This window comes from Haliotis asinina, chromosome 9 (assembly GCF_037392515.1).
Source record: "Haliotis asinina isolate JCU_RB_2024 chromosome 9, JCU_Hal_asi_v2, whole genome shotgun sequence".
Classification (NCBI taxonomy): domain Eukaryota; kingdom Metazoa; phylum Mollusca; class Gastropoda; order Lepetellida; family Haliotidae; genus Haliotis; species Haliotis asinina.
This window is the reverse complement of record NC_090288.1, coordinates 38,755,199-38,782,430: the sequence shown is the minus strand read 5'-3', so window position 1 is coordinate 38,782,430 and position 27,232 is coordinate 38,755,199. Positions and strand designations below refer to the sequence as shown.

At 39.4% G+C, this 27,232-nt stretch overlaps 1 protein-coding gene across 1 annotated transcript; it reads right to left on the bottom strand.

The window, feature by feature from the left end:
- Positions 1-47: 47 nt before the first annotated feature.
- LOC137295838 (C-type lectin-like) lies at positions 48-6,373 on the bottom strand. The gene is made up of 3 exons (XM_067827395.1): positions 6,139-6,373; positions 4,149-4,328; positions 48-280 (listed from the first exon to the last, which is right to left on the bottom strand). Exons 1-3 carry the CDS (start codon positions 6,371-6,373, stop codon positions 48-50), a joined length of 648 nt encoding a protein of 215 aa, XP_067683496.1.
- Between the last annotated feature and the right edge of the window lie 20,859 nt (positions 6,374-27,232).

The following is a 27,232-nucleotide window of genomic DNA, read 5'->3' as shown; positions in this document are numbered from 1 at the left end:
TACAAAAGACACATAGCCTGAAACTGAATCCCTCTGTGTTTATACAATCAGCATTGAGTGGGCTCCAATGGAAGCTGACACACATAAGCATTACGGCTGCTACAGGACGCATCGTGCCATGTGTTCACAGAATGACCAGCGTATATAAAGAGGCAGCCTTGTGACACTACGTCATCAGGTTCACCGTGATCCCACCAAAACATTTGAATTGAAGAGTTGTCTGTCCACAACCACCTTGTTTCTTCTTGTATATCAGCGCCGCCAATCCAGAGAGGGTTACCTAGAATAAAATAGTAGCAGTCAAAGCTTTAGAGTTAAATGTCATTATCTATTGAGGAAACCCATAACACTTTAACAAGAAAGACTGACAAGATCTCAACGACAAACAACACAAAAAGATGTGGTATTTGGTCAGATAGGTTGATCTGATGGGTAGATTTCATTCTACAGCGTTGGGAAGTGGTCGCTATAATAACACACATGCGTTGTGTGGATCAGAACAGGAATACAACCGACTCCTTCGAATCCCCTGGATGAGGTCGGCTGGTCTTAAATGTGAAACTGAGGGCTTTCCTTTTGCTGCTCAACACCAGTCACTTCCCACTCGTAATTAATTGCCAAAACGCGATTCCAAAAGAAAATATTTGCATGAATGTCGATTGTGCAATGAAGTTACCGAGACAGCATATCTTCAACGACATGATGGGATGGTTCGTTGTTTTTCTACCATCTTCGCCATGATTGTGGCTTTGACTCCATGGTACGATGCTAAACATGTCCAGGGTGTCCTGGAAAATGACAGTGTTAAACTTCTTTACAATAGGTCCATATACAGCCTGAGACGAATTCCAAACAAACCTGATCTTGTCCTTTTTGACTAAGCCAATGAATTTATTTATATCATTGAATTTTTTGTCCCTTTGACAGCGATGTGATTGGCAAGATTCAGGAAAAGCATGATAACTATATAGTTCAAAAAGTAGCGGATATTGGATTTACAAGAAGTCAAGAATGAAACAAATGACAGAAAAACATTAAGGGAACATTTGTCATTTATTCGAAACCCTGGGTACAGTCAGTGAAGCACAGAGTTTCCAGAGTAAAGGTAGACACAAACACAGGGTCAAACAGCAAATTTACCATCACACTAAGTCAGGAGTGGATAAAACCCCATCGGTTGGCTAGACAAGCTTGAATTCGGCGTGGCATACTCCTAACGACGCGTCCCAGGTCATTTTGGGGAAGGTTATTCCATTCCTGTTGCAACGCTGCAGCAAGTTCTTGAACATTGGCAGGGGGCTGTTGACGTTGGCGTAACCGCTGTCCAAGCATGTCCCAGACATGCTCGATGGAGGAAAGTTCCTGAGTGCTGGCCGTGGCGATATGCTGCTGTTGGAGGTAATCTGTAACGATCCTGGCCCTATGACATCTGGCATTGGGCCATGACGACGTGTAAACGGCCGCGGCACAACATGGGGTGCCAAAATGTTGTCCCGGTAGTACTGCCCTGTGACATGTCCAGCAACAACATGCAAGTCCGTTCTGATGGCAGTAGTGATGCCTCTTCACATCATTACAGATCGGCCCCATATGGATCATGTCTAATGACGTTCACATCATGGAAACGTTCGTTACGTGGGCGCCAAATCCTCCTACGCCTGTCCAGGAAGTCCACAGTGAACCTCGACTCATCTGAGAACATTTCGTTGTTCCATCGGCGATTATTCCAGTGTTGACGATCACAACACCACTGGCGTCTTGCCCTAATGTGATGATCCATCAGACAGGGAATGACACGAGGGCGTCGGGCGTGTAAGTGATGTCTGTGCGGTCGATTCCTGATGATCTGGGCACTCACTACCAAACCAGTATCTCTTTGAAGTTGATACCTTATCTGATTTGCTGTTGCCGGACGATTTCTCAAGGAGATAGTTGTTGCCCTTGGTCGACCAGATCGTGGTCTGTCGGTAACAGACCCTGCATCACGATGTCCAGACCATAATCTGCTGATGACAGACTGGGAAACATTCGCTGTCCTTGCCACAACGACCTGTGTTGTGCCAACCTGAAGCATGCCAAGGGCACGTAACCTCTCATCCTGTGTTAGACAGCGCATGGTCCCTGTTTGATAAACAACTTCAACCACTGATAATCAGATGCTTTCGCTTGAAAATTTTGCTCTAGAATGGCTCCAAGCTTCAAACTGAGCGTCATGATCAACCCCTATGACCATCAGTAGCATCCCGTGCAGATCCTGGGGGTGTCATTGTTGTGTTTGGGCGATGAATTTCTTTGAAAATGCTTCCTCAGTAAGGATCTATATAACTTTGTTTCGTATCCATTGGTATATGTGAAAATTGTGATCTCGAAATAAAACATCCCCTACTTTTTTGAATAGTAGACCTCGCCTTTGAAATGTCTCGTTTGCATCATAAGTACACTGTCGGTGGGCTCCCCATTGGTCTTGGCCCATGGTTTGGTACCTCCTGATCTCTTGGCGTAGATCAGGAGAGTGCCCGGTTTCTTCATTGGGAGCACAGCCCTTCTGACAATCTGGGTAATGCAGAAGGCTGCAGTGTTGGGGAGCCTTCATATTCACCGGAAAGTTCTTGGTGGGTTGGACTAGGCAGTGTTTCCTGGGTGAAGTCCCACTCGCTGTGTTATACTTCAGGACAGCCATGTCCAAATATTTCTACAGACCAAAAACTATGTGGCCAAGCTTTATGATATCAATCTACAATCTTGATCTTTATCACTACCGCAGAGTACATTATTTTGTCAGCTACCTTCTTTGTCACTTCCATTAATTACTGTATATGACATTTATGGCTTTTATTGGTCATCCCCCTTGGCTGTGTCTGTCATCACATCAGCTGTAGAAGGAAGTGCTATTAGTTTCTCTATCTGTCCATTGTTGAATCTTTGCCTGTCTGGACGTGAGACATGTGAGAGGTGAGAAGTGAGTGTAGAGTCCGGCATTCCGACTGTCTTTGTAGGGACGACCGCGAGCAGGATTATGCCGCTTCCAGGGAAGGCCCGGGGTTGAGCTGGAAGTCCGTTCACCTCATTCATGTATACTTGTTTGTCATGTCTTGTGAAACCAACTAAAGAAGTTTGAACAACTAAACTATGCCTTCGTCTTCACCAAAGTATTCATTTGTCTTCATCAACGTATTCATTTGTGTTAGTCAACGTAATGTTCATCAGATATCATCAGAAATCATCAGATAATTCTCCAGTCATCCTATCCATGAGCAAATCCCCGTTGACTCAGCTGTCTGGGCTGCGTGTAGAGGGGGGCAAGGGCCCTGATCTGATCAGCCTTACCGGCCTGACTGTGCAGGATCACCCGAACCCTCTCTGATGCATTGCTATCTTATCTGTAAAACATTTTATATCGCCTAGTACCCATCTGACTAGTTGTTTACTCGACTCTGGACAATCTAGGCTGTCTGTTATGACTTTATCCAACCGGATATACATTTTTTCTGCTGGGTGAACAAACTGGCTTGATTAAGGTGAAACCACATGTATCACGTGCTTAGTGGTGGAGCAGAACTGAAGTCCTAGAGTCAAGCTGCCAAACACGGTCACCCAATCTAAGGACTCTCCGAGCTCAAACTTATTCTTGGTATGAACTCTATACACAGGACCACACAACGAAAGAAGTCCTGTGTTACGTGATACAAATGTTGAATTTCCGGTTTAATGATGTAAGTGTTGGGATACCTCCGGACTTTATACGTAAACCGTGTAAGGGGACATCTTTAATTTTCAGAAAATCAGTTGCACTTAGTGAACTGCCACGATTGTGAGACGTTCCTCTGGGGTACGTTCCTCTGGAATTTCAATAATCCTTTTCATCCACGGGATAGTTCTTTGTTCTCGAAAAATATTTCAGTTACGTATTATCCATCCACCATTCGTAGCCCGAAACTGACCGCTTTTCGTTAATTTGAGACTGACAAAAACGTAATACACGCACGCACTCACTCTTAACTTGTCGCTTAAGAGACGAAACCGTTAAACCCTTCACATCCTCATTTTGATATGTACTCGTACCATATGCTTTAGCAGAGGGTTCTTGTGAACGAGTAACGATATGATTTTGTTGCTTTCATTTACTAAAAGAATAAAAATCTTCTTACTTTTTGTCAATGCAAAGTGGTTCATCAGCAGATTTGTTTGAAGGTTGTCGACTTTAAGAAGATGTCCGCCATTTTGAATACATGAGCTTTCTGCATCCGTCCATGATCTGTGGTAGTCTGTGTGGACTTTATAGCAGAGGTCGAGTGTCCGATTCCAGCTGTACCCATTACCACAGCCATCTGAACATATATCCATACACTGCTAAACTGACGTACAAAAGAAATTTTACACTCGTGGTTTTGAAAATATTTTGAGTGAGGGAGTGAGTTATTATTTAGCGTCACATCGGAAATATTGAAAACATATTGAAAACCCATAAAGTAAACTTGAAATCTGTGGCCAGTAGGATATACCGAACACAACATGTGAATCATTAGGCCAAACAAACCAACTTTAGTGGGGTTTCTTTTCGCTTTTGATGGGTGTTTCTTGAAATTCATGTTTATTGGTGACTGCACGTGTAATTCATGCACTAAAGGTATAAAAGGTGATCCGCGACATGAACTGACACTATTGCAACGTAAACTACATAAAATGAATGTCAAGGGTAACAGCAGAACAACAAAAGAGATACATTGTATGTTGGTATGTCCCACATGGCAGAAAACAACAGCCACGTTGCCAGAATACTTTGTTGCAGCTGACAAACCACCGTCATCCTTATAACACGTTTCCAGCAGCCTGGTCAGACCACTGGCCATCCCATATCATACTAACCACAGGTTTCAAGTTCACTTTAAGGGTTTTCGAAATATTTTACGGGTGTAATTTACAGGTGTAAAGTTTCTTTTGTACGTCAGTTTATGTCATTTGTTAACAGTGATGTATCTTAAAACCAGTCTTTGCTCTTAACCCTGAAAAGCTGCAGGCACTGAGGATCCAGAGCCATAAACAGTTGTGGGTCCTGAATAGAATGTGTGGGCCCTGCGCTATAACTAATTCCCAGCAAACAAACCGAGTTAAAGAGTTTAATGTAGATAACTAGAAACTACTGAAGGATATTTTCTAAGAAATAGTACTGTTAGTCATTGGAATTATGAACATTATCGGCTATAAGGTCCGAGGTCCGAGCGGTTTTCAGTCGGCTGAGGACCTAAGGACAGACGTTAATTTCGAACGCTGCTAAAAACTCACACAGCTGTGTCACACTCGTGTCGGTTGTTAACAAATGTATATCAGCACGATTCGATATGGGTTTCATGCTCAGATGCCAGTAATAAGTAATTTCTTCAATTGTCTTATTTTGTTAATAGTTTTGTATTTTTTCCATCATCACGCACGTAACCAGAACTCGGATAAGCAGTCCACAATTTCTTCAAACCCAATTCACTGCAGTACTGCTCCCGGGTACCTCTAAAACTTAAAGCAATATATGCGCGGAATAGGATTTAGTTTATGTTTTGGGGGGAAACACCGAAAATTGTCAGTTTATAATACATAATTCCATCTTCCTCTTCAAATATGTAGCTCAAATCTAATTATCCAGTATAGGTGGGAGGCACCTCAAGAGTTTCGAATTAAGTTTACACATTTCGATTCATCATAAAATCAAATCTGCCACTCTAGTTTTGGTTTTCGAAAACCATTATAATTATTTCGATTTGACATTTGAAATTATTCAAATTATTTCCACACAACCAGACCATAATTTTGACTCTAACTCGAGCAATTTCGAGAGGAACGTAATTGGTTGACGCTGGAAAAATTATCAAATGAGAATTGTTGTTAGTAGAATCGAATCCAGGTCTGACAGCCTTACCCTTAACTCAGTCTAACTCATTAGGCGAAAAAAGGGCCATTGACAATTCGTTATCGAACCTTTCAGTTATTTACGTTGATCATCGCAACCAGCGGCGTGAATAGTTTAAAGTTTGACATTGCCACAGTTCGATTTTTTACAGCAGCATCGTGCTAAAAACTGTACAAGCGTATATGAAAATACTTATGACAATGAAAAGAAAAGAAAAAGAAAAGAAAAGAAAAATGTACCTGGTTTCCACTCCAGATACTGCATGCCAACTGAAACCTGGAGGTCATCCCTAGTGTAAACTGCATCTGACAGGTAACACTTCTTGGAGGTTGTCTGATAAAACACTGAGTGACAAGTGGTGCTCAAGTAGCACCTAGTGATGCATTCACTTCGCGATATAATCACCACACCTTGTAGAAGAGAGGATTTAAAGTAACCCTGTAGTGCCAGGACAATCTGTAAACCTGTAAACATCACTGAAAACTGGTAAGCCTGTTAAGTAACTATCTAAACATCTAAACAAATGTTCTTCTTCATATCATGACGATATTGGAGGAGAGAAAGTCACTAGCTCAATGAATAGTGATGAACTGACGCGAAACTAGATGAACTGAATTAATATTTCACCCGACCTCTTTAAGTCACCAAGTTCGCAATGAAATAAACTCGACACAACCTTTCTAACAAAGTCTAATCAATATATCAGAACTGTAACTTCCGTTCTTCAACTACTAGCTCTTTGTCAGCCAGACACAACCCCGATTTTTTCAGTATGTTCACTATGTTAGTGCATTTAGAAGACTTTGTAACGTTTAGGTCGTCGAAGGTCAACAGCAAGAAATCGAGCTGTAACGGCCAATCAAATTGCAGCAAATCTGTATCAGACTGCTGGTGTTGCGTGTCAGACGATTAGGAATTGCTTCCATGCCAATGACCTTCGTCGTTGTTGTTAGCAGTGAATGCTTCAAACTCGATACGTTATTTGTTTTTATTTTATCACAATATCTATCTATTTTTGCTATAATAACAGTATAATATTTTTCTGGGCATGTACACATGCACGATCTTGGTCTTTAATGAAAGACCACGGCAAATGATAATGCCCTGAAAACAGCGTTTCCCATACTACATCATGGAGCGTTTCCCTTACATCCTTATGACGTCACGTCACCTAACAACGGGCGCGTTGTCAAGCAATTCGGGAGCATTATTTGTCAGGTTTCAGTGATCCACTCATTTCTAATAATATGCGGGCGTTGTAATGAGAATTCTATCCCTTTCAGCTAAAATAGTGGTGAACATGACGGAGGCTGTGATTACTGTGTCCATGCCAAAGATGAGCTTCAAACGATTTACAAATATACTCTTAAACATAAGTAGGGGATAATGAACTTTCAATTTGGACAGGAAGTGTAAACGTTAACTAAAGTTTCAAGGACAGATATCTTATAAATGCACCACCATTTCCCTCTGTTACCACCCCTAAATGCACGTGCACGACGCAATAGCCCCATACACGTGCATAGGGTCCCATTCTTAATTTTGACGTTTTGTCCAGAAAGTAGAGAAATCACTTAGAACATCAATTTAGACACTCAGCAATCACCTTTCAAAAGCGACTTCATTCCAAATAATTATGGTTGTAAGGAAGTGCAAATGGCGATGCACTCTAAAAACATTCAATAACATCATATCAACATTGATCGACTCCGATACATCTCCTTAATATTTTTAATCGTAAATAAAAGAAATGAAGATCCCCCATGTTTTTAAAGAGTATATTTAGTAACAAAGAAGTTGTCACACGCTCATATGCGCCATACTCATTTTAAGGAACCTCCGTTAGTGCTGCTGTATAAGTGCTCTTCCAGAAATACAAAACCTCTGACACTCGCTCTGTAAAATCAGGATGACACGCTCGCTCGTATATATACCTTTTTTCAAGATTTGATCTCCAGTATCCCATGCTTGTCGTAAGAGGCGACTGACGTAATCGGGTTGTCAGGCTCTCTGATTTGGTTGACACACGACATCGGTTGCCGATTACGTAGATCGATGCTCATTCTGTTGATCACTAGTTTGTCTGGCCCAGATTCGATTATTTGCAGGCCGCCGCCATATACTCTTTTAAAATGATTTTTAAAAAAAAGAAAGAAAGAAATGCAAAACCCAAATATCAATGACAATTTGGTGTTATTCAAGGACGTGTAGATCAGCGGAAAACATGAATGAAATTTTGCTATCTTGTCTATATTGCATGAGAATAACAGTCATCAGTCATTACTGCTGTCCACCAGGTGGTGTTGAAGTCAGTACCTCGTATGACCAACTCTAGCTGCTACCATTACCCGATACCTCCTGGGTATAGATTGACTCAGTCGTTGGATGGTTTGTTGTCGAATTCTCCACTCTACCTGCAGCATGTGGAACAATTGTTGAGGATTCTGTGGTGGATTGCGACGTCGACATACCCGACTATCGATCTGATCGCAAAGGTGTTCGATTGGGTTTAGATCCGGGGATCTGGAAGGCCAGGGGAGGGTATTGATGTTGTTATATGCCTGGTAGTCCACGGTGACACTTGTTGTGTGGGGGCCTGGCGTTGTCCTGTTGGAGGAGCTGCCGTTGACGGGTTACCCGGATGTACCGATCTTGGACAGCTGTGGTGACTCTAGGTCTTCCTGATCGTGGACGGACATTTGTCGAATTTGTTTGACGAAATCGATCCCACAATCGAGTTATTGTGCTGAGATGAATGTTGAAGATCCTTGCCACCTCACTCTTTGATTCGCCAGCTTGCAATCGTCCAGTTTCCTGATTTCGATCGGCAGCGTTGAGATCCTATCTTTGTGTACAGTACTTGCAAAGATCGCGGATGAAATTGAGAGATTCATTTGGGTCTTTTATAGTCACATACCGTACTCATGTTTTGCACGTGAGGAACAGTCATTGTGCCTGATGTTCCTGCTGCATGACATCTACGCACATCATGACAATCCTGATTGATAAAACCGTTCAAAGTCATTTTTGATTTCGTTTGGTAAAGCATGATCTTCTAAAACATTCCAGAAACAATGTGCAACCCTGTAACATGTTTGGGTTTACGTATGTGTACAAAATTGTAAGTATCATTAATGTGCTTTTCTCTTTTCTTTTTTTTTTGTGCAGAGTGTAGCTGGAACATTGCTGACTGCGATGTAAAACTAAATTCAATCACTCAGCAGTTTTCACCATATTTCACGGGCTCCGTATGATGTCCTTGCAGTAGCTGTAGGGATCATACGTAAACCATTCCCCAGGGAAATCGCACGATGCTCGTAGACATGTGAACACTTACGTCGTAGCGCGATGTCTGAAACATCGTGCGGAAAATCGTAGACCGCTTTATCGTACCGTGGCAAATGTGATCTAAGTCTTAACGGAAAGAGCACAAAGGTAGGAAAACAGCTCACACGTGCATCACATGTTGTTCATGCATGACCTGAAACTGATGTTGCCTTCAGATGCATTGTGAATATACACATCTAGGTCCATATGATTAGCTCACTTACTTTTTGTGGCTAGTATAACGTAAATCTTTCAGTCGTAAATCTCAATTCGGTTTCAAACGTATCAGTGCTCATTGAAACCTCATTTTCCTTATTGTGTGTTAAAGTGTAATGTGGACGCCAAGAAGATCGACAGAGCTTCTAAAGATACCTAAGTTCGTCACTTGCCAACAACCTGTTAAGATGTTTTTGTGATACGCCATATAGTGCTTTCGCAATCTTCCAACAAGCCCTGTGCCGATTGGAGCTCGGTGATGGCAGTACTATCAACCTGTGTTAGCAATTGCCTACACATTGCCACTGGTATCTGAAGAAAGTGAGGCACTCCCCGTAGTAAAATATACAATATATACGCCCCACAGACACGGAATGTATTGTTTCTGGCCCTGTTCCGCGATGAAAAAATCAACTTGATATATTTAGCACATGTTGTTTATACTGCCAATGTATTACCAATTCTTTAGAAGCGTCTAAATGATAATAGCATGAGGGAGAAATAGCTTTTCATGAACGTACACATATGTACGAGAGAGAGGGGGAGGTGGGGGATGAGGGCTGGATAGAGATAGCTGGTCTACCTCTAAGTTATTCATATGTTATTGAGCGTCTTTATTGAATTTTATAGCTCACTTAAACGCGTGCAATATGTAAAACTCATTTCTGGTGTGCCTAGCAGCGATGCTGCTGGAATTGCTAAATTGGGTGTAAAATTAAACTCACTCACATTGTAACTTGAAAATGTACAAATGTTCAAAGTTGTTTCAAAAGATGTGTAAGGTGTACATAAGACAACAGTTTCGTTTCCGGTTAGTGGTTAGTGCGTGTCGGATAAAAAAAGACCCTTCTGCCCGTATATTGAGTTCACACCTGATGTTGTGCCCTGTCACAGAAACTTTGTTCATTATCAGCTGAACTTGACTTGTCAATAAAATGTTCATTTCTCGGGGGTTGTGAGAGGTGATTGATATTGACAAGTCCCAGGTTTCCGTGCGTGATCCACGTGCATTACATAATGCACATTTTTGTGGATTATAGCGTTGGAAAGCCACATTCACAAAGGCCATGGAAAGTGATCGTGTGAATGTGACTCTCATGGCAATACGCCATTAGCTAAATGTTAAATAATGTTAGATATTCATTATGTAAAATCTCGGGCCTATATTTTTGAAGCTCTCTTGGCGCTTAGCGCTTGTACATGATATGCGTTGACAGGGGAATCAGTTCGGTATAAGATGAAGAGTACGTTGACGAAGACAAATGAATACGTTGATGAAGACGAGGGCATAGTTTAGTTCGAAGTTCTTAAGTTGGTTTCACAAGATATGTCAAACAAGCATATATGAATGAGGTGAGCGGACTTCCAGCTCAACCCCAAGGCCTATCCTGCGAGAGGCATAATCGTGCTCGTGGTCGTCTCTACACGGAGAGTCGGAATACCGGACTCAACACTCACTTTCAGTATGGATGTGAGTATATATATATCCCACAAGACAATGTACCCTGTGGTAGTGATAAAAATTAAGAATGCAGATTAAATAATGATTACCACATGGCCTGGCCACATAGTTTTTGTTGTTTTAGAAATAATTGGGGGATGACTGCCCTGAATTAGACACTAAAACAGTACCAAGGGAGCTTCAGAAATCTAGACGGAGAAATCCAGATGAATTATTCGTGGTGGAACGTCCAGATCACGCAAACTAGCTGCCTCACGTAAGTACTCAAACACCCTTTACGAATCTGTGATGAAACAACCAATTATTTCTTTGAAGTATTTGAACTTTGGAAGGTCAATTCAACGTTCTTATTTTTCTGATACCTGTTTGAGATACGAGATATTGTTACCTCAATCGTTATGTTTACATTCCTGCAAAACCCCACATCAACAACAGCAACAACAACACGAAAATAAAACAATTTAGAAGAAGGACTATTTATAACACAAATATACTAATAAACAGCTACATATATGTGCCACCTACAGTCCGTTTGATTCCATTTGAGACCGATGAATTGCTCGCTAACACAAAATCTAATAATTGCAACAAAACCAAATTTTGCACAACCACGTGAAATCGGACAAGGTGCACGTGTGAAATTGACACGTGTGATTTGCTCGACAAACCAGACATTCGTGATTGCAGTACCTGAAACAATGAGATTATCACACGACGCTAAGTCTATTATTTGCAAAGTCTTTAACTTTTTTAAAAACGAAGGTGAAAGGGGTAGGCCTCAATATGTTTTGGCTAAGTATCGTTTACGAACTGCACGTGCTATCGGGATGACGGAAGGGAGGTAAAAAACTATCTTGAAAAACTGTACCGATTCAACCTGCACGGACACAACTGAGGGGACCGTCTCAAAACCCACACGATGTGAGAAAGTCGTTCATTTCAACAACAGCTGGTTAGAAACGCCATTAAGTGTCTATATAAACAAAATACCTTTGTCTCTCTGCGTATTCTGGAAAAGCATATGGAGACAAATCATTCTTTGGTCATTTTAAAATATCAGTTATGGAAGCTGCTTCACAAATTTGCTTTCCGTTACAAAAAAAGTAGACTCAGAAAACAGACGTGCACTGTGCGAGAGGTCTGATATTGTTCGACTAAGAAACCAGTACTTACGCACAATTCGAAAGAAACGTACAGAGGGTTACGAGCCTGTATGTTTGGACGAAACATGGGTAAATGCTTCCCATACCACAGGGACACAATGGTTCGCTAGCTCCTCTTCAGAGTCCTGTGCCAAAAAAATTACCACTTGGCAAGGGAGAGTGACTGATTGTACCCCATGCTGGTTGCAAGAGTCGGGGATTCCTACCTGGCTGCTTCCTAGTCTTCGAGGCAAAATCTAAAGACAACCGAGACTACCATACCGAAAGGAACGTAATGGTTTTCTTACGATGGGTACAAAATCAGTTGGTACCAGCACTGCCCTCCAAAAGTCTGATTGTCATGGATAACGCTCTATATCATGGCGTTCAAGTACCTAATACAAAGGCCCCAACATCTAACAGTAAGAAGGGGGGCATGACAGAATGATTGCAAAACAAAGCAATATGTATCCAGAAAAAGCAACCAAACCTGTTCTGTATGACATCATAAAGTTAAATAAAACCACACCTGTCTTTAAGGTTGATGAGTACCTTATAGAACATGGTCATTCAGTTTTGCGATTGCCACCCTATCATTGCGATTTAAACCCGATAGAACTCATTTGGGATATCAAGAACTTCGGGACGTACAGACGATTGTTCAACAGTCAGACGTCATCACGCAGGAAACATGGCGTTGTGAAAGTTGAGAATGAAATAGAAAGACGTTATTGGGAATAAAGTGGACTGGACCATGCCACCATCAAGCCAGTCGTCATCAGGGTAGACTCTGACGACAGCGACACCGATTCGGACAACAGCGTCTTCTGAAAGTGGCAACACTGACTCCCATTGAACATCTCAAGTGGTAACCAGATAACGGCTTTTGAGATGACCCCATCTTCACAACACACACGTGTTGATTACATGGCTGTTCTAGCAAGTTCCAGCAAGTGACCCCCACCCCCACCCCCGTACAAAATAGAGAAAGGTGACAAGAAAATGATGATCGTTTGTTAAACAACTTTTTTATTCGGGTGTCCCAAATTATGAGACACATCATCATCATCAGAGTTGGTGTGTCGATTTCATGAGGATGTGCAAAATTTGTTTTTGTTGCAATTATTAAATTTTGTGTTAGTGAGCAATTCATCGCTCTCAAATGGAATCAAACGGACTGTAACGCTTTCTGTTTCATAGCGGTTTACAAGCAAAGTTTAGGACTAGATTTTCCAAAATCAGTTTTCTTAGCGCCGCTGCAGTAGTGACATGTTGACCTACAAGTTGAAACGTCATAATAAATTTAATGGAATATAATGGACTAGTCTGACAATGATCTGATCGGGCTACTTTGCAGGAAGCGATCAAGCGGAACAATTGCACAATAGTATGGACATATCTATCGATTCGGCTGGAGAAAGATGAGCGTTTAAAAAGATTTAAAAACAAATTCTTCTTTTACTTGTTTCTATTTGTACTTTGTGCCTTCCGATAATTATGTTGCCTCACAAAGTGCTATACTTTGTGCTTGTTTGTCCTACCAAGACGAATTAATCATCCTTGTCAGTTTACGCCACATATCTTTAGCAAGCAGAACTATTTAAATATTGTGATTGTTCTTTTTCACCTTCAAAAGATTAGTAAATGAGAATATAACAACAAACAGAGACTATGAAATACACAAATTCACTTTGATCTGCCATTTCTTCCTTACTAATGGCCTGCATCATGCAATTCAATTGGTTCAGCTGAGTCAGCAGTTTTTCACAGTGTGTTTGTAAATGCATTGTGTGTTGTTTATAATGTGTTTACTTGCAGCATCAACACTCTTACAAGTCAGTTTTTTAAGGCTTTTAGTGTCTTTAATACATTTTCGTCAGAGCTGCGCCAAACATTTCTTTCTGCTTGTAATGATGTGTTACGAACGTTTCTGTGTTTGATTCGATAAGGCAACGTTTACGGCATCTAACTACATTTTTGTTTAAACTGTCAATGTCTGCAACGTCTCTGTTTCGGTCATGTGACGATGTAGTTTGTGGAATCGATAAGGACGCGCATCGAGAAAGGGCGTTCATCGTAGATGTGACGTTATCGCAGAGGTAAGTTTTTAGTGCTTATGATCTCATGCGGAGAACGTGTGTGAAATTATTAATAAAGGACAAGTCACAAAACAGCTCCGATCCATTGACATCAAAAGGTGATCTGAAAACAAAACAAAAAAGAAAAAAAGAAAACATCATTGATTCCCTCACTCATGGCGATTCGCGGCACACAGGTATGTACATGAAATATGGCTTTTGTGGCAATTGGTATGTTTCAAATGTGGCTTTCCTGGGCGGACACCCTTGAATATTGGGAATGATGTGACACACGAATTTCACTCCCTGTTGGCGGATGCCCATCAATAAGTACGTACCGTTGACGTAATTAATAAACGAAACTAACATCTTGTCCTTGAAACAAAAGTTCATAAAAAAAAAATAAAAAATAAAAAATAAAAAATAAATAAAAATAAATAAAAACAAACAAAGACAGATAAACAAAATAAAAAAAACAAGAAAAATGTAAGAAACCGTGGATCTATGTAACAAACTATGCCCATCAAAGAAGGGGTAAAGAGTGGATACGCCAGTTTCAACGTCGATTAGTACACTTTTATAACAGGAAAGTAGATTAGTACACTTTTATATCAGGACATAACACAAGATCTTTGTTGAAAGACCCTGAAGTGGTCAGGTATGGTGACTAACAACCAGGGCCTCATTTCACGAAGCGCTAAGGTGATCGTAAGTCGCTAAGGTGACCTTAGTGCTGTGTTAAAGAATGGGAGTGAAGGTTAACCTTAGGAAAGATTGCTTCGTGAAAGGAGCCCCAAGAACAATTGGGGCGTAGAGGGATTCGAACGCGAAGTTTACAGGCCTCTGTTGTACACATGGCTCTTGCACTGGGAATTACTGCGGTGCCTTTGGGGTAGATCTGAAACGGGATGAGACTCATACAAATACATATATTTCACATTTGTACAAACACTTCAGAAAATTCTGTCCGGGTTTGGGACTTTGTCAAGATCATTTAACATAAACTAGATTTATTATCATGTTCCTAATAATGGTCTGACAAAAGAAATGCATTGTCATATACCATTTAGTTTCACATGACACCTTACTGATTACCACAGTGTTTAGCACGTTCGCCTATCTCATGCACAGGACACACACATTCTGATAGACTAACACTTATCCCTAAATATGTACAGTTTTGATAATAACAAATAAACCTATTTTAATTGAAAAGGAGCCCCAGTGAGTTGGGAGATTCCGAAACCTTGGGAAACCAAGACTTGCTTCATTTAGGGCTTCAACTTACCCATCTCTTATGTAAGCGTTGTATATCGACCTCATTTATTACACAAACAACTATATACCTGTCTACTGAATAACAACTCAGGTGTATATTCTCTCAATCTGTTATTCATGTATCACTTGCTTGACAACGACATTGGTATCTTTGTCAAAACGTCCCTAGAGAATAAAAGAAGTTGTATATCCATGATATTGTCACAATTCTTCACGCACTGCTGGAAGGGGTAGGTGTTAGGGATAATAATGTAGTTCAGTGAGTGAGTGAGTTTAGTTTTACGCCGCACTCAGCAATATTACAGCTATATAGTGGCGGTCTGTAAATAGGTCTGGACCAGACAATCCAGTGATCAACAATATGAGCATCGATCTGCACAATTTGGAACCGATGACATGTTTCAACCAAGTCAGCGAGCCTGATCACCAGATCCCGTTACTCGCCTCTTACGACTAGCATAGTCGCCTTTTATGGCAAGCATGAGTTGCTGAAGGCCTATTCTACCCCGGGACCTTCACGGATCAATGTAGTTCAGGGACTATGAGACAGACTAACGTTCGGACTCTGTCGTGAGGGTTATGGGCCAGTCCTAGTAGGAGAGTACTTTGTTGGACAGCTCTCTCATCCCATGCTTATGACGCAGGTCATTTCATCCGTGTAATGACCATCCAAAGTCAGTCTTGTGGTCAAGCTTAGTCTGTTGACCATCATGCTCCATCAGTTAGTACTGTCAAGAGCTTAGTGGACTGAGCTTTCAGCCCACGCATAGATCGTTGTAATCTGCGGATGGTGGGAACACACATAACTGCTTGTGGGTCACTGAAAGGACACAATTATAATGACAAGGGCAACATATTTCAGGGTTATGTCTAAGCTGTCTCAATGTCAGAACTCCATTGTCTTCTTTTTCTCTCAGTCGTCCCTGCAATGCTACAGTCCTGACGAAGCAAGTCCACTGGTTCAAGATCTCCCATCTCACCCGTGGCTCCGTTTTCAAAATAGAAGGAATTATTTGTTTCTATCAAACCTATATCTATTGAGAGACTTAGCGCTAGTCTATGTTATGTCCAACACACACAATGTGAGCATGGTCACTTGAATGATTTTGTGTGTAGCGATATTTTAGGGAAACATTTATGAATATCTATGGAATGTGAAACATGACACCAATCATTTGATTATCTGGTCCTTATAAAAGTATACTTGCTTTGTGTATTTTCTTCTCAGTTGTACAAATCGAAGGTTGGGACAAAATACCGATTTACTGAAGCAAAGGTATTTTGTCCCTCTTTTCGATTTGAGGGAGTGAGGGAGTCTAGTTTTACGCCGCACTGAGCAATATTCCAGCTATATGGCGGCGGTTTGTAAATAATCGAGTCTGGAGCAGACAATGAAGTGACTAACAACATGAGCATCGATCTGCGCAATTGGGAACCGATGACATGTGTCAACCAAGTCAACGAGTCTGACCACCCGATCCCGTTAGTCTATATTCTGGTTATTGAATGTATTACGGTCTTTATGTGGGTTTGTAACGTCGCATTCGGGAATATTCAAGCTACATGGCGGCGGCCTGAAATAAATAAAGCCTGGACCAGACAATCCAGTGATCAACAGCATGTACATCGGTCAACGCACTTGGGATACGTGTCACACATGGTGTCATTTCAAAAATATAATTCTATGAACGATTCAGCTCTGATCATACTGTACTTAGAATAATGTCAAGAGCTCTCATTGGCAATATACTGTATATTCAACTCATGATGGAACCAAAAGGAACGGTTAATTTGAGGTTAATTTTTAGGGTCGTCAGGACTTGCAACTGGAAGATTAGCTGAGATTCCGCCAGGTCATAAACGGCTATCAGTACGACTGTAATGAATATCGCAAGCAGTAGACAGATCCTTGTAAACCGAGGATCATTACCAGCATGAATCTGGTGTTTGAACATATGACCATCAGTTTCTGCCATGGCAAGGGACGAATCTTTTCACATTAAATTGAAGTGTCTTGCATCACCAGTAGAATGAGTGAGTTTAGTCTAACACTACACACAGCAATATTCCATCTATATGGTTGTGGTCTGTAAATAAATAGACCAGACAATCCAGTGCTCAACAGCATGATCGTCTATCTGCACGATTGGGAACCACTGACGTGTCAACCAAGTCAGAGAGCCTGCTCACCCGATCCTGTTTGTCACCTCTTGCAACAAGCACAGCCATCTTTAGTGGCAAGGGTGGGTTGGTGAAGACCTAGTCGGCAGTTGAATGAGTGTTTATCTTCAAGGAGTATGTTGAGTCCACACCTGACCATGACTCAGTCATGTATATGGTTGAGGGGTCATGCCTTGATCCAGTGATTGATGTTGTGAGCACTAGTTGACATTGTAAGGATTTGATGGCAAACAAACAACCAAGGCATCGAATCCCCACCTGACCTGTTTGGTCTGAATCAATCAATCCAGTGATCAACATAATCATTGTTCTATGCAATTGGGATTCCATGTGTCAACCAAGTCAGAGAGTCTGAGCACCAGATCCCCAATAGGAGCCTGTTATGACAAGCATGGAAGCTGAAGTTGATAAAACCTTGAATACACTGCTAAAGTTTACACATGTAGAACATGAAAGACCTGACTAGCACCAAGCAACATCTTTATTCCCAGTGTTTGTAATACATTATATCTAAGAATACATTTAAATTTGTTTTTCAGTAAGTCTGAAGAAACACAACAATGAATACTGAACAAGAAGCCTCAAGCACATTCACAAGCACTGACAGCCATGCAGTGATGATTGTGTGTACCAGCAGGTGCTTGATGGTCTCTCAATGGCACAACTCTTCTCTTGGGCACGGACAAAATAAGCAGGAGTTTGGTGGTCTGTCAGGGAGCACTTGGCCACACAGAAAATAGGTGCTTGAAGGTCTTCAGAGATACCTCTCTTCTCAGGGCACAGAGAAACTAGGTGCTTGATGATCTGTCAGGGGCACCACTCTTTTCTTGGGCACAGAGATACAAGGCATTTAAGTGTCATCAAGGAGCACCTGACTTCTCTTTGGACAGAGAAGCTAGCATGTTCTTGGTGGTTCATCTAATGTTACAAATCATCTGTTGGGAACAATGAGACATCCTCCCAGCATATACCCAGGATTAGAACACACACTAGGGAATGAAACAGCTGGATTTGTGAAAATAATAAGCATATATTTCAGAATATGACTGAAATCAAACAGTGAAATTTCAGAATGCCTTAACATCAGGTGCCAAATGTCCTGATCTATTGCTTTTGGTATTGTTCTAACCCTGAACATAAAACACAATCTCTGAAAATGTATTTAACAGGACTTGATACATCTTAACAGCTTTTTGGCTTCATTCTTTTGTGACAATGATGCAAAACCTTTGTAATATGCAGTAATTAAACAATACTTGTTAAGCATTAACAAAAACATAAAATGGAAAAATCTTGTAAATGCCCTCAAACCAAAACGCATCTGACTAAACATTTCCCTACAGCCCTGTGGAAAATGGGATATCTGACACCTGCCAGAAAAACGTGGACATGGAAGATTAAACACTTCATCAAAATACTGACTTGTAAATGCTTTTGATTGGATGATGGTGACCATGAGCATGGATTCTTCACTGTTGTTAAAAAACACTTTTTAAACAACCACAGCCAACACGACTTCCTCGAGGAATGACTTTCCTTCTCCACAAAACATGGTTAACTTGAAATTGTAAAGCAAATAAGAACATGACATTTTTCATTGATAACATCTTCCTCTAAAGGACATTTAGAGTATTCAAAATTATGACATTTTTCATTGATAGCATCTTACTTTAAAGGACATTTCGGAGCTTTCAAGAACATGACATTTTTCATTGATAACATCTTCACCTGGTGAAGAAGATAGAGGCAGCACTGATATGTCTTCAAAAAGAATGACAAATAATTATTATCCATTTAAATAGTCAAATTTAAAAGCTGTTTGAAGACTTAATTGATTTTCATTATCAAAATTTTATACTAAACAAAACATTACCATCTAAACCAGGTAATAACGCATCAAAATTTTCAGATCATCTATCAGTCCAAGCCTACAAAAGCCAAGGTTACATAATAGCACAGAGATGCCAGGCCTAAAGTGTTGCAAATAGTGGTGTCAACGATCAAAATTAGCAGTCTGACCATAAAATTTGGAATCATCTAAATTCTTAAAATCACAAAGGTGTTGAAATCAGCTTCAGATTTCTGACTGACAATTTTGCTAAAATCATGTTTGTTACTTGCAATGATTCGGGTTAAAAAATGTCATTAAATTTCCTGAACGGAAGGGAAGTGAAGTCCGAAAATGTATTTAATCAACAAACATATCTATTCTTGTTTATATATTCAAACATTAATGCACTTTCTTCAAAGTTAGTAGAATTTCTAGTGCAATCACATTGGCATTGTTAGAGGCTAAAATTTATAATGCCTACAAAGAAATCGTAGAAGCTGGCATTTCTGATAGCATCAACACGTAAGTCAATTAGGCAATCATCCAGCCTAGTTTTGAGCATAACATTGCACATTATCACAAAGGCAAAAAAAATAACAAAGCTGATGCTTCATCATCAAACATTGAGATTATTAAGGTCTTTTTGTGACAGAGGAAGAGAAAAATACAATAAGAATACCATTCATTCCAAATACTTGACCATGACTGACACAGAACTAACTTGAATATACATATATTCAATGAAGGCTAAGTAAACTTAAGATGAGAATTTGCTTTTTTGAACCTTGTTCTCTGGGATGGACTCAAAGAGACAAGTCTTCCTTTAAGCCCAACATTTGAGTCTCATCTAAAATACATCATTTGCAAACAAACAATTACAAAGATACAATATTGTACTACAATCATACATATAAATATTTTATATATAGATTACAGTTTCTAGTGTTTTAATATACTTTCTCAAATGCACTTACATAAAATCCCATAAAGAAGTCATGGCTTAGGTAAATTTCACGGCTTGAGCTGTCATGATGTTCATGATCTCAAAAGAGCACTACATTTCCGTATGTGGATGGATGTGTTGTTTCGCCAATAAAGAATTTCAGACTGAGACTGTTCAAGCATTAATCAAGCCAGACAAGATATTTTGCTGTTTTGTTATCCATCGCAAATGGACATCAACAATGAACCTGGTGTCATCACTAGGGCTGGGAGAAGGCCACATTTACAACCCTGGGCTTCCTTTCACAAAGTAAGGTGATCATAAGTCATTTAGGTAACGTTAATACATGTACATTGTTAAAGAATGGGAGTTAAGGTTAACCTCAGTAAAGGTTGCTTTATGAAAGGAGCCCCTGGTACCTGGAATATTTTCATGTGCAAAACTGATTACACCTCCTAATATGTGAGCACAAAACTGATGACCCTCCCCCTCCTTACCTTGTCAGAAAAATAGGTATCACCCCCTTAAAATCATCATCACCCCGCTGACCAAACATTATGAAATGCCCCTTACGTATGACAATAAAACAATCTGATCCTGTCAGAAGCTTTCTCTTTCCACTAAGACAGACAATGTCTGCATAGTCAGTATGAACATTAGGGACTTGTGGCAACTTGTAGCGACCTGAAGACCAGACTTGCACATCCTAGCCCTAGGTATCACCAGTAATCCATTTGCTTCATTTTCACCAACATTTTGCATTTTCTGCTCAACAGAAAAATCATTTTCCGATAGTAGTGTTTCACATAATACAGTGGAAGCTGCCTAAGCCTGCACTCGTCAGGACTGAAGAAATAATACAGTTTAGACAATGTGTTGGAGGGCAGAGCTGATGATAAATGTGCAACTTCCACTGTAGCTGTGTATACCCAAATTTTGAAAAAAATAAAAGTCTTAAAACGTAGCATTTGATTGAAAATATGCCATCTCATACACAAATCAGACATACACTTAACTAGTAATTCAAAATAAATTTTTGGGAATTAACTTTACATCAACTTTTAAATCTTCACTCTTTTTGACCTTCTGACTCAAGCTTTTCTCTAACCAAGGAAACAGGTACACAAAATATACCTGTCCTCCAAATGATATGAATATTGGCTAGAGAAAAAAGACAGGTCTTCACATACTTTAGTTTTTTGTGTCATTTTTGAGAATCTTATGAACTTTACATTATCATTACACAAAAGCATTTTCTGTGTTAACTATGACCTCTAGGAAATATTCTCGGTATTTGACGGTGGTACACCAAGAAGCAACAATGTGTAAATGTGTATTTGGAACAATGGAAAGAGTCAATGACACACAGCTAAAGCTGAAGCCATAAGCAGTGAATCAAGGGAGATAACTTCTACTGCTAACACTGAACTGGAATTACATGTTCAATTTTGCATGAAGTCTAAATGAAATGTATCGGGATCACTTGTAGAATAATTACAAAGTTTCATACAAAATACATCTGAACCATATTTTTGCCATGTGGATACTTGTCTGCTGTCTCTATGTCAATTGATTGTCAGTTGTGTGAACAAATATTTTTGGTTGAAATCAACATTCATCTTTGACCTTCTGATGTGAAGGGAGGATATTTTTCAGTGAAACAAAGAAAATACATACCAAAGACAAAAGTTAGCACTTAACTTCCACAATGTCTGTGTTGAAACCATTATTAACTATCTGACAGGAATCCCAAATTCACTTTGTTGTAAATGTGAATCACAAGCCCCATGTGAGGAATCCCAAATTCACTTTGTTGGAAATGTGAATCACAAGCCCCATGTGGGGAATCCCAAATTCACTTTGTTTGCTAGTAATTTATAATGGAAAACACGTTTTCACAACACAGAAATGGGAAACACAGAATTGTACACAGTATGCTGGTCATCCCCAATTAATAGTAGTGAAAATATTTTATTACTGCTCATTTCTTCCTTGTAAATAAAAAGTAAAATAAAGTAAAACTCTAAAAAAAAAAAAGAAAAAAAGAAAATACATCACCGGCCCCACCAGAATATAAAACACTGAATCCCAATACAAAGTGCCTCCTGAAACAAAAGTGCTTGATTAAATATTGATGTTGTTGCTCCAAAAAGAGTTGTGCAGGTAAAATGTGAGAACTATTTAGTCCACAAAACATGTAACATTTTAGTGAAAGAAATATCTACTATATCTATTGGACACAGCACCAGTATATGCCCTATTGCAGTAGTAACACATTCACAAACCTAGACAAATTCCACCTATTATAATAGACATGAGATGATCACAAAAGTTGACCACAATATATAAACTTTCCACATCATGTATAAAACACATGTATAAGCTGACTGCCTCAACTTGAACAACACTGTATCAAACATAGCACACTATTGAACAGTGAGTTCAAAAATAAAATCTTTGGAGCCATAAAACTTGATTCAGAATAAAACTCAGAAACATTTGAACATATTACAGTTTGCACTAGTAGAAACATTCTTTTCAGGAAACAAAAGAAAATAAAATATTGCAAGTTAATGTTTACAGAAGAGTTTCCTTTCAGTAATTGTTTAACCACAGGCACCATTCATCAGGGACACCGGTATCTCTTTGTTCAAATACATATTGGTTTGAACACATTTTACAGACATGTATTTAGGTGCACAGACAGAAACAGTGTAATGGCCAGGTTAGGACTCATGACGATACCACCTATGGCCATGAAATAAGTCATCTTCTGAGTAACTTTTGTAACAATTACAAAATGATAATAAGAAAGTAAAATCATTTTTTGCAGAACCAGTGGTTTTTCTTGCTTTGAAATGGAGACATAATGATCATAAGCATACATTAATGGTATTTACAACCATCAACAAATAAATAACTGTTACAGCGGTTTAAAGTGTTGCAAGAAACCTAAAACAACATACATGTATGGTACTTTCTGGGACTTGATCCAAATTTTATGACTGTATCATTTCAATGGCACTGATGCCAAATCATTGCACTTTAACTGGTGTGTGGATTATTATGTTGGAAATGTGAATCATTGAGAACCATGTTAAGAATCCCATAATTCACAATGATGGAACCGTGAATCACAGTGTCTAATGTGGGTAACCCCATATTTCACCATCTTGATAATGTGAATCAGAGTGCCTCATGTGGGAAATCCCATCATCCCATTAAAAACTTGGATGAAATGGGAATCAAATTATTCACATTCCAGGAAATGGGAACAGGGTAATCCAACTGGGAACACTGTTTCATCATCACATAGTACACAATGGGAATCACATCATTCACAACAACAGAAACAATCTGCATAAGTAAAACATACTGGGCAAGGGAAGGGAATCAAGATACACCCTGTATGAAATGGGAATTTCTCTACATTATACATAATACAATGCTTGAAATGACTGAGACACGTGGCCTGGGTGTGTGTTTGGCGACCGTAACTAACTACTCACACAGAAATCTATTTGCCAGTGCCATGTCACAAGACATGTCTTTTTTCACTTGTTTAAACAATAACTCACTTTCAACATTAGGAAAGGAAAATTGTTTCTGTGTTAAGGTAAACGGTGTAGACTACTTGCTCTTTCATCGTTTTCAATAGTTTATTGTTATTACGTTCCTTAGTAGTTATGCCATGAAAACAAACAAAGAATTTTACTACACTGGGTGACATACCGTTAGTACTCTGGATTCATGTATAATACCCAAGCAAAGATGGATTGAAATGGTGTGGCATCAACTGAGACCTGTCCAGCAATACAGAAGTAGTAATTGTTCACATCACTGACAAAGAGCAAGACAGGCCTGTTCCATGCAGAGTATCAGTGTTAAAAAAACTGGTTCAAGTATGCAGAAGATAGATCAAGTCCTGTGAGGTACAATCCAGATGTATAATATGCACTCAGTATGCAAACAAGTCAAATAACGTTTAGAAATTATTGCGATTCTGAAGTAGAGGAGGCAAGGTTATCGTTTGACCCAGAATTAATTTATCAAGTCAAAGACTTAAAACCTACCATTTTTCTCTTTGAAAAGGGAAGCATTTACATTTCACATTCTAGGAAATTCTGAATGATATTTTGTTGTGCTAGCCAGCACAAAGCTTGCAGCACTGGCAGGACTCTTCCAAAATTAAAGTGATAGCACCATTATGGGCTTTGCACAATACAGGAGCTTAAAATACCTGGACACAAAGTATCTTAACACTGGATTTTCTGGAACAGATTATTTTCTAGAAAATCACTAGCTGCAAAGAGCTGCACTGGCTCTTTGGTGCTGCAAAACCTGGAGGCAAACTAACTATCACTGCATTTTCAGAAACAGGTTATTTTCTGAAAAAAATATTTATTATTGAATAATTTTTTCTCACTTCATCCCCTCATTGCTGCACTGGCTCTTTGGATACAGAAGCAGAAAGCTTTTAAAGTACAAACAAACAGATCTACATCACCATTCTGCTTCACAGTGACATTGTCACTAGGGTCGGCATAGAGTTCAGAAATCAGGGACTGGTTAAACAAGGTCCTTTTCCATAAGGCGTTTTTAGCACATGGACATTGCACATGAACATCTTTGTCCAAAGCTCTTATTTTGGAATGGGCCCAGGTGAACAGTTATGACAAAATTACTCAAAGGGACACAACATTATTTGTGGGTTAAGTTCAGAAACAGACAACAAGCATATGAATGGCACGCTATGAATGAACAAGCCAAGCTATCCATGTTATCAAACTTGCTGATCTATACAAAACCATAGACATTGTTCCAAGCTAAAAGCTGTGATGACCATTAAATGTATTGATGCTGACTGGTTTGAAGGAAAAACTTTCAGGTAGGAAAAATAGCAACACTGTCAACATATACATTTTATTGCTTCTTTCTGTTCCTGTATTATTCCAATTAATTGTACATCTTCAGTCACGGTCAACTTAATCTGTCCTTCATGATACAGTCAATATTACCTCCTTCTATTGTATACTGGCATAATCAAACCGAACAACGAACAACAAATTTCTTTGACTATCATGGGAATTTCACACATGAAACATAGTGATTCCTCAAATATCATAAGATCCAACATAAACAATCAAATAACCTGACCTTGACCTTCAGCTCTGTACCAAATGTATCAATACATTTCAACAACAGTTTAAGCAACACCACCAAAACAAACAAAACAACCCAAAATAATAAATTAATGCAACAAAATTAACAATACAACATACATTGACTAAATAGTTGAATATTTCTTTAAAAATAGCAAATAAGGTGTATCTGTGCATGGGTAAATATGTGATAACATCTGTACTTGAACAGAGAAATAATTAGATCACTTATTAAAGTGCAAACATAAACAGCCTTATATCCGGCTCTGTATTTCACTGGTTTAACAATGCAATACTGATTCATTTAATTGGTTTGGAATCCATACAACAATTGGGCAGATTCGATTTTTTCTTCACACATGTGACCATCAACAAAACAGATCCACTGCCAAGGTTAACCTTCTGGAAGGGTAGGCACCGGATGTACTAAAGACACACACAGAACGTCCTACCACAAACATGAACCAACGACCAACATGAGCCAACAACCTACATCCAATGTGAGTCAACATGTGAAATGCTGCAAGCACTGCGTGCATACATGAATAAGCGTACATGGAAATCAAGATGTAACAATGAATTATGTCAATACAGAGCAATGGACATTGTTCCAAACTGAATATATCACACAGAAAGATTTTTAGTTGATGTTTTACATACCGTGATCAACATTTTCTTCATTACATTTATAAATGTCGCTGATGACATCTCCAATAATGAGCTGTGCCTGTCTACAGTACATTTGGGTTCAAATGAATCATTAAATAACTCAAATTAGGGATAAGAACTGAAAACATAAAATAAGACACACGGTCCTGAAACCTCTGTACCCAACAGGAACTGAAATCTGATGTTTTACAAATGATCATGGAAATAGTTGTTTTAGAAACTATAATGTAACATTCACTCTTCAACCCAAGGTTGAAAAACAGCATAGTTCAGGGTATGGCCAGTGCTGTTCAACCAGCTATGTGTCAACCCTCAGTGTGACGGGTTTTACCCATTTATCCCTATTTCAAGTTATTTAGTCATTCATCATTCTCATTTGAACCCAAACAGACTTTACAAGATAATTCTCCCGAACTCAAAGTCTATCACAGACACACAACATCTTGGTGTGGCAGTTACGGAGAAAGTCAAGTCAACGAAATGCATTTTCAGATTCTCCCCTCCTCATATCTCATCCATGGTAAGATCATTCCTCCTGTAACAAGAAGCACATTACACTCCATACTTCCCCCCAAAAGCTTTTACAGAACAAGCTTGATGACAGCATAGCCACATTAAACACAATCATATAGGGTTTAGGGAAAATAATTTGTGCATATGTTGTCTACAGCTATAGTTTTTTATACATGCCACAAAGACTCACATCATCCTTTGGCAGATATCAGATAATATGCAAGAAATAAAACATTGATATTAAATATACTAATACTCAAATAAATCGTAAATATATGAAACACCCAATATACAGGTCAGTTTGTTTGATATGAGGGGCCAACATAAAATAATGCATCAGTAAAGTTGTCAGAGACCAATATCGAGTTCAGGATCTCGCTTTGGCATTGTCTTGTAATTGTGGGTGATGAAATTGATAAAGGGAGACAACTCCTACACTCTTCACAAGTTTTGTTGCTTTGCGGACTGTTTTTGCATTCTTGTTTAACTTCCTTCAACATCAACGAAAGACATTTAATATTATTGTATTGC

Excerpts from the sequence above, each read along its gene's own strand:
- LOC137295838 (XM_067827395.1), bottom strand. The coding sequence starts at position 6,373 with ATGTTTACAGGTTTACAGATTGTCCTGGCACTACAGGGTTACTTTAAA. Across the intron at positions 4,329-6,138 it reads GTATCTGGAGTGGAAACCAG|ATGGCTGTGGTAATGGGTAC; the intron begins GTACATTTTTCT and ends ATATATGTTCAG. Across the intron at positions 281-4,148 it reads CCACTTTGCATTGACAAAAA|GTAACCCTCTCTGGATTGGC; the intron begins GTAAGAAGATTT and ends ATTTTATTCTAG.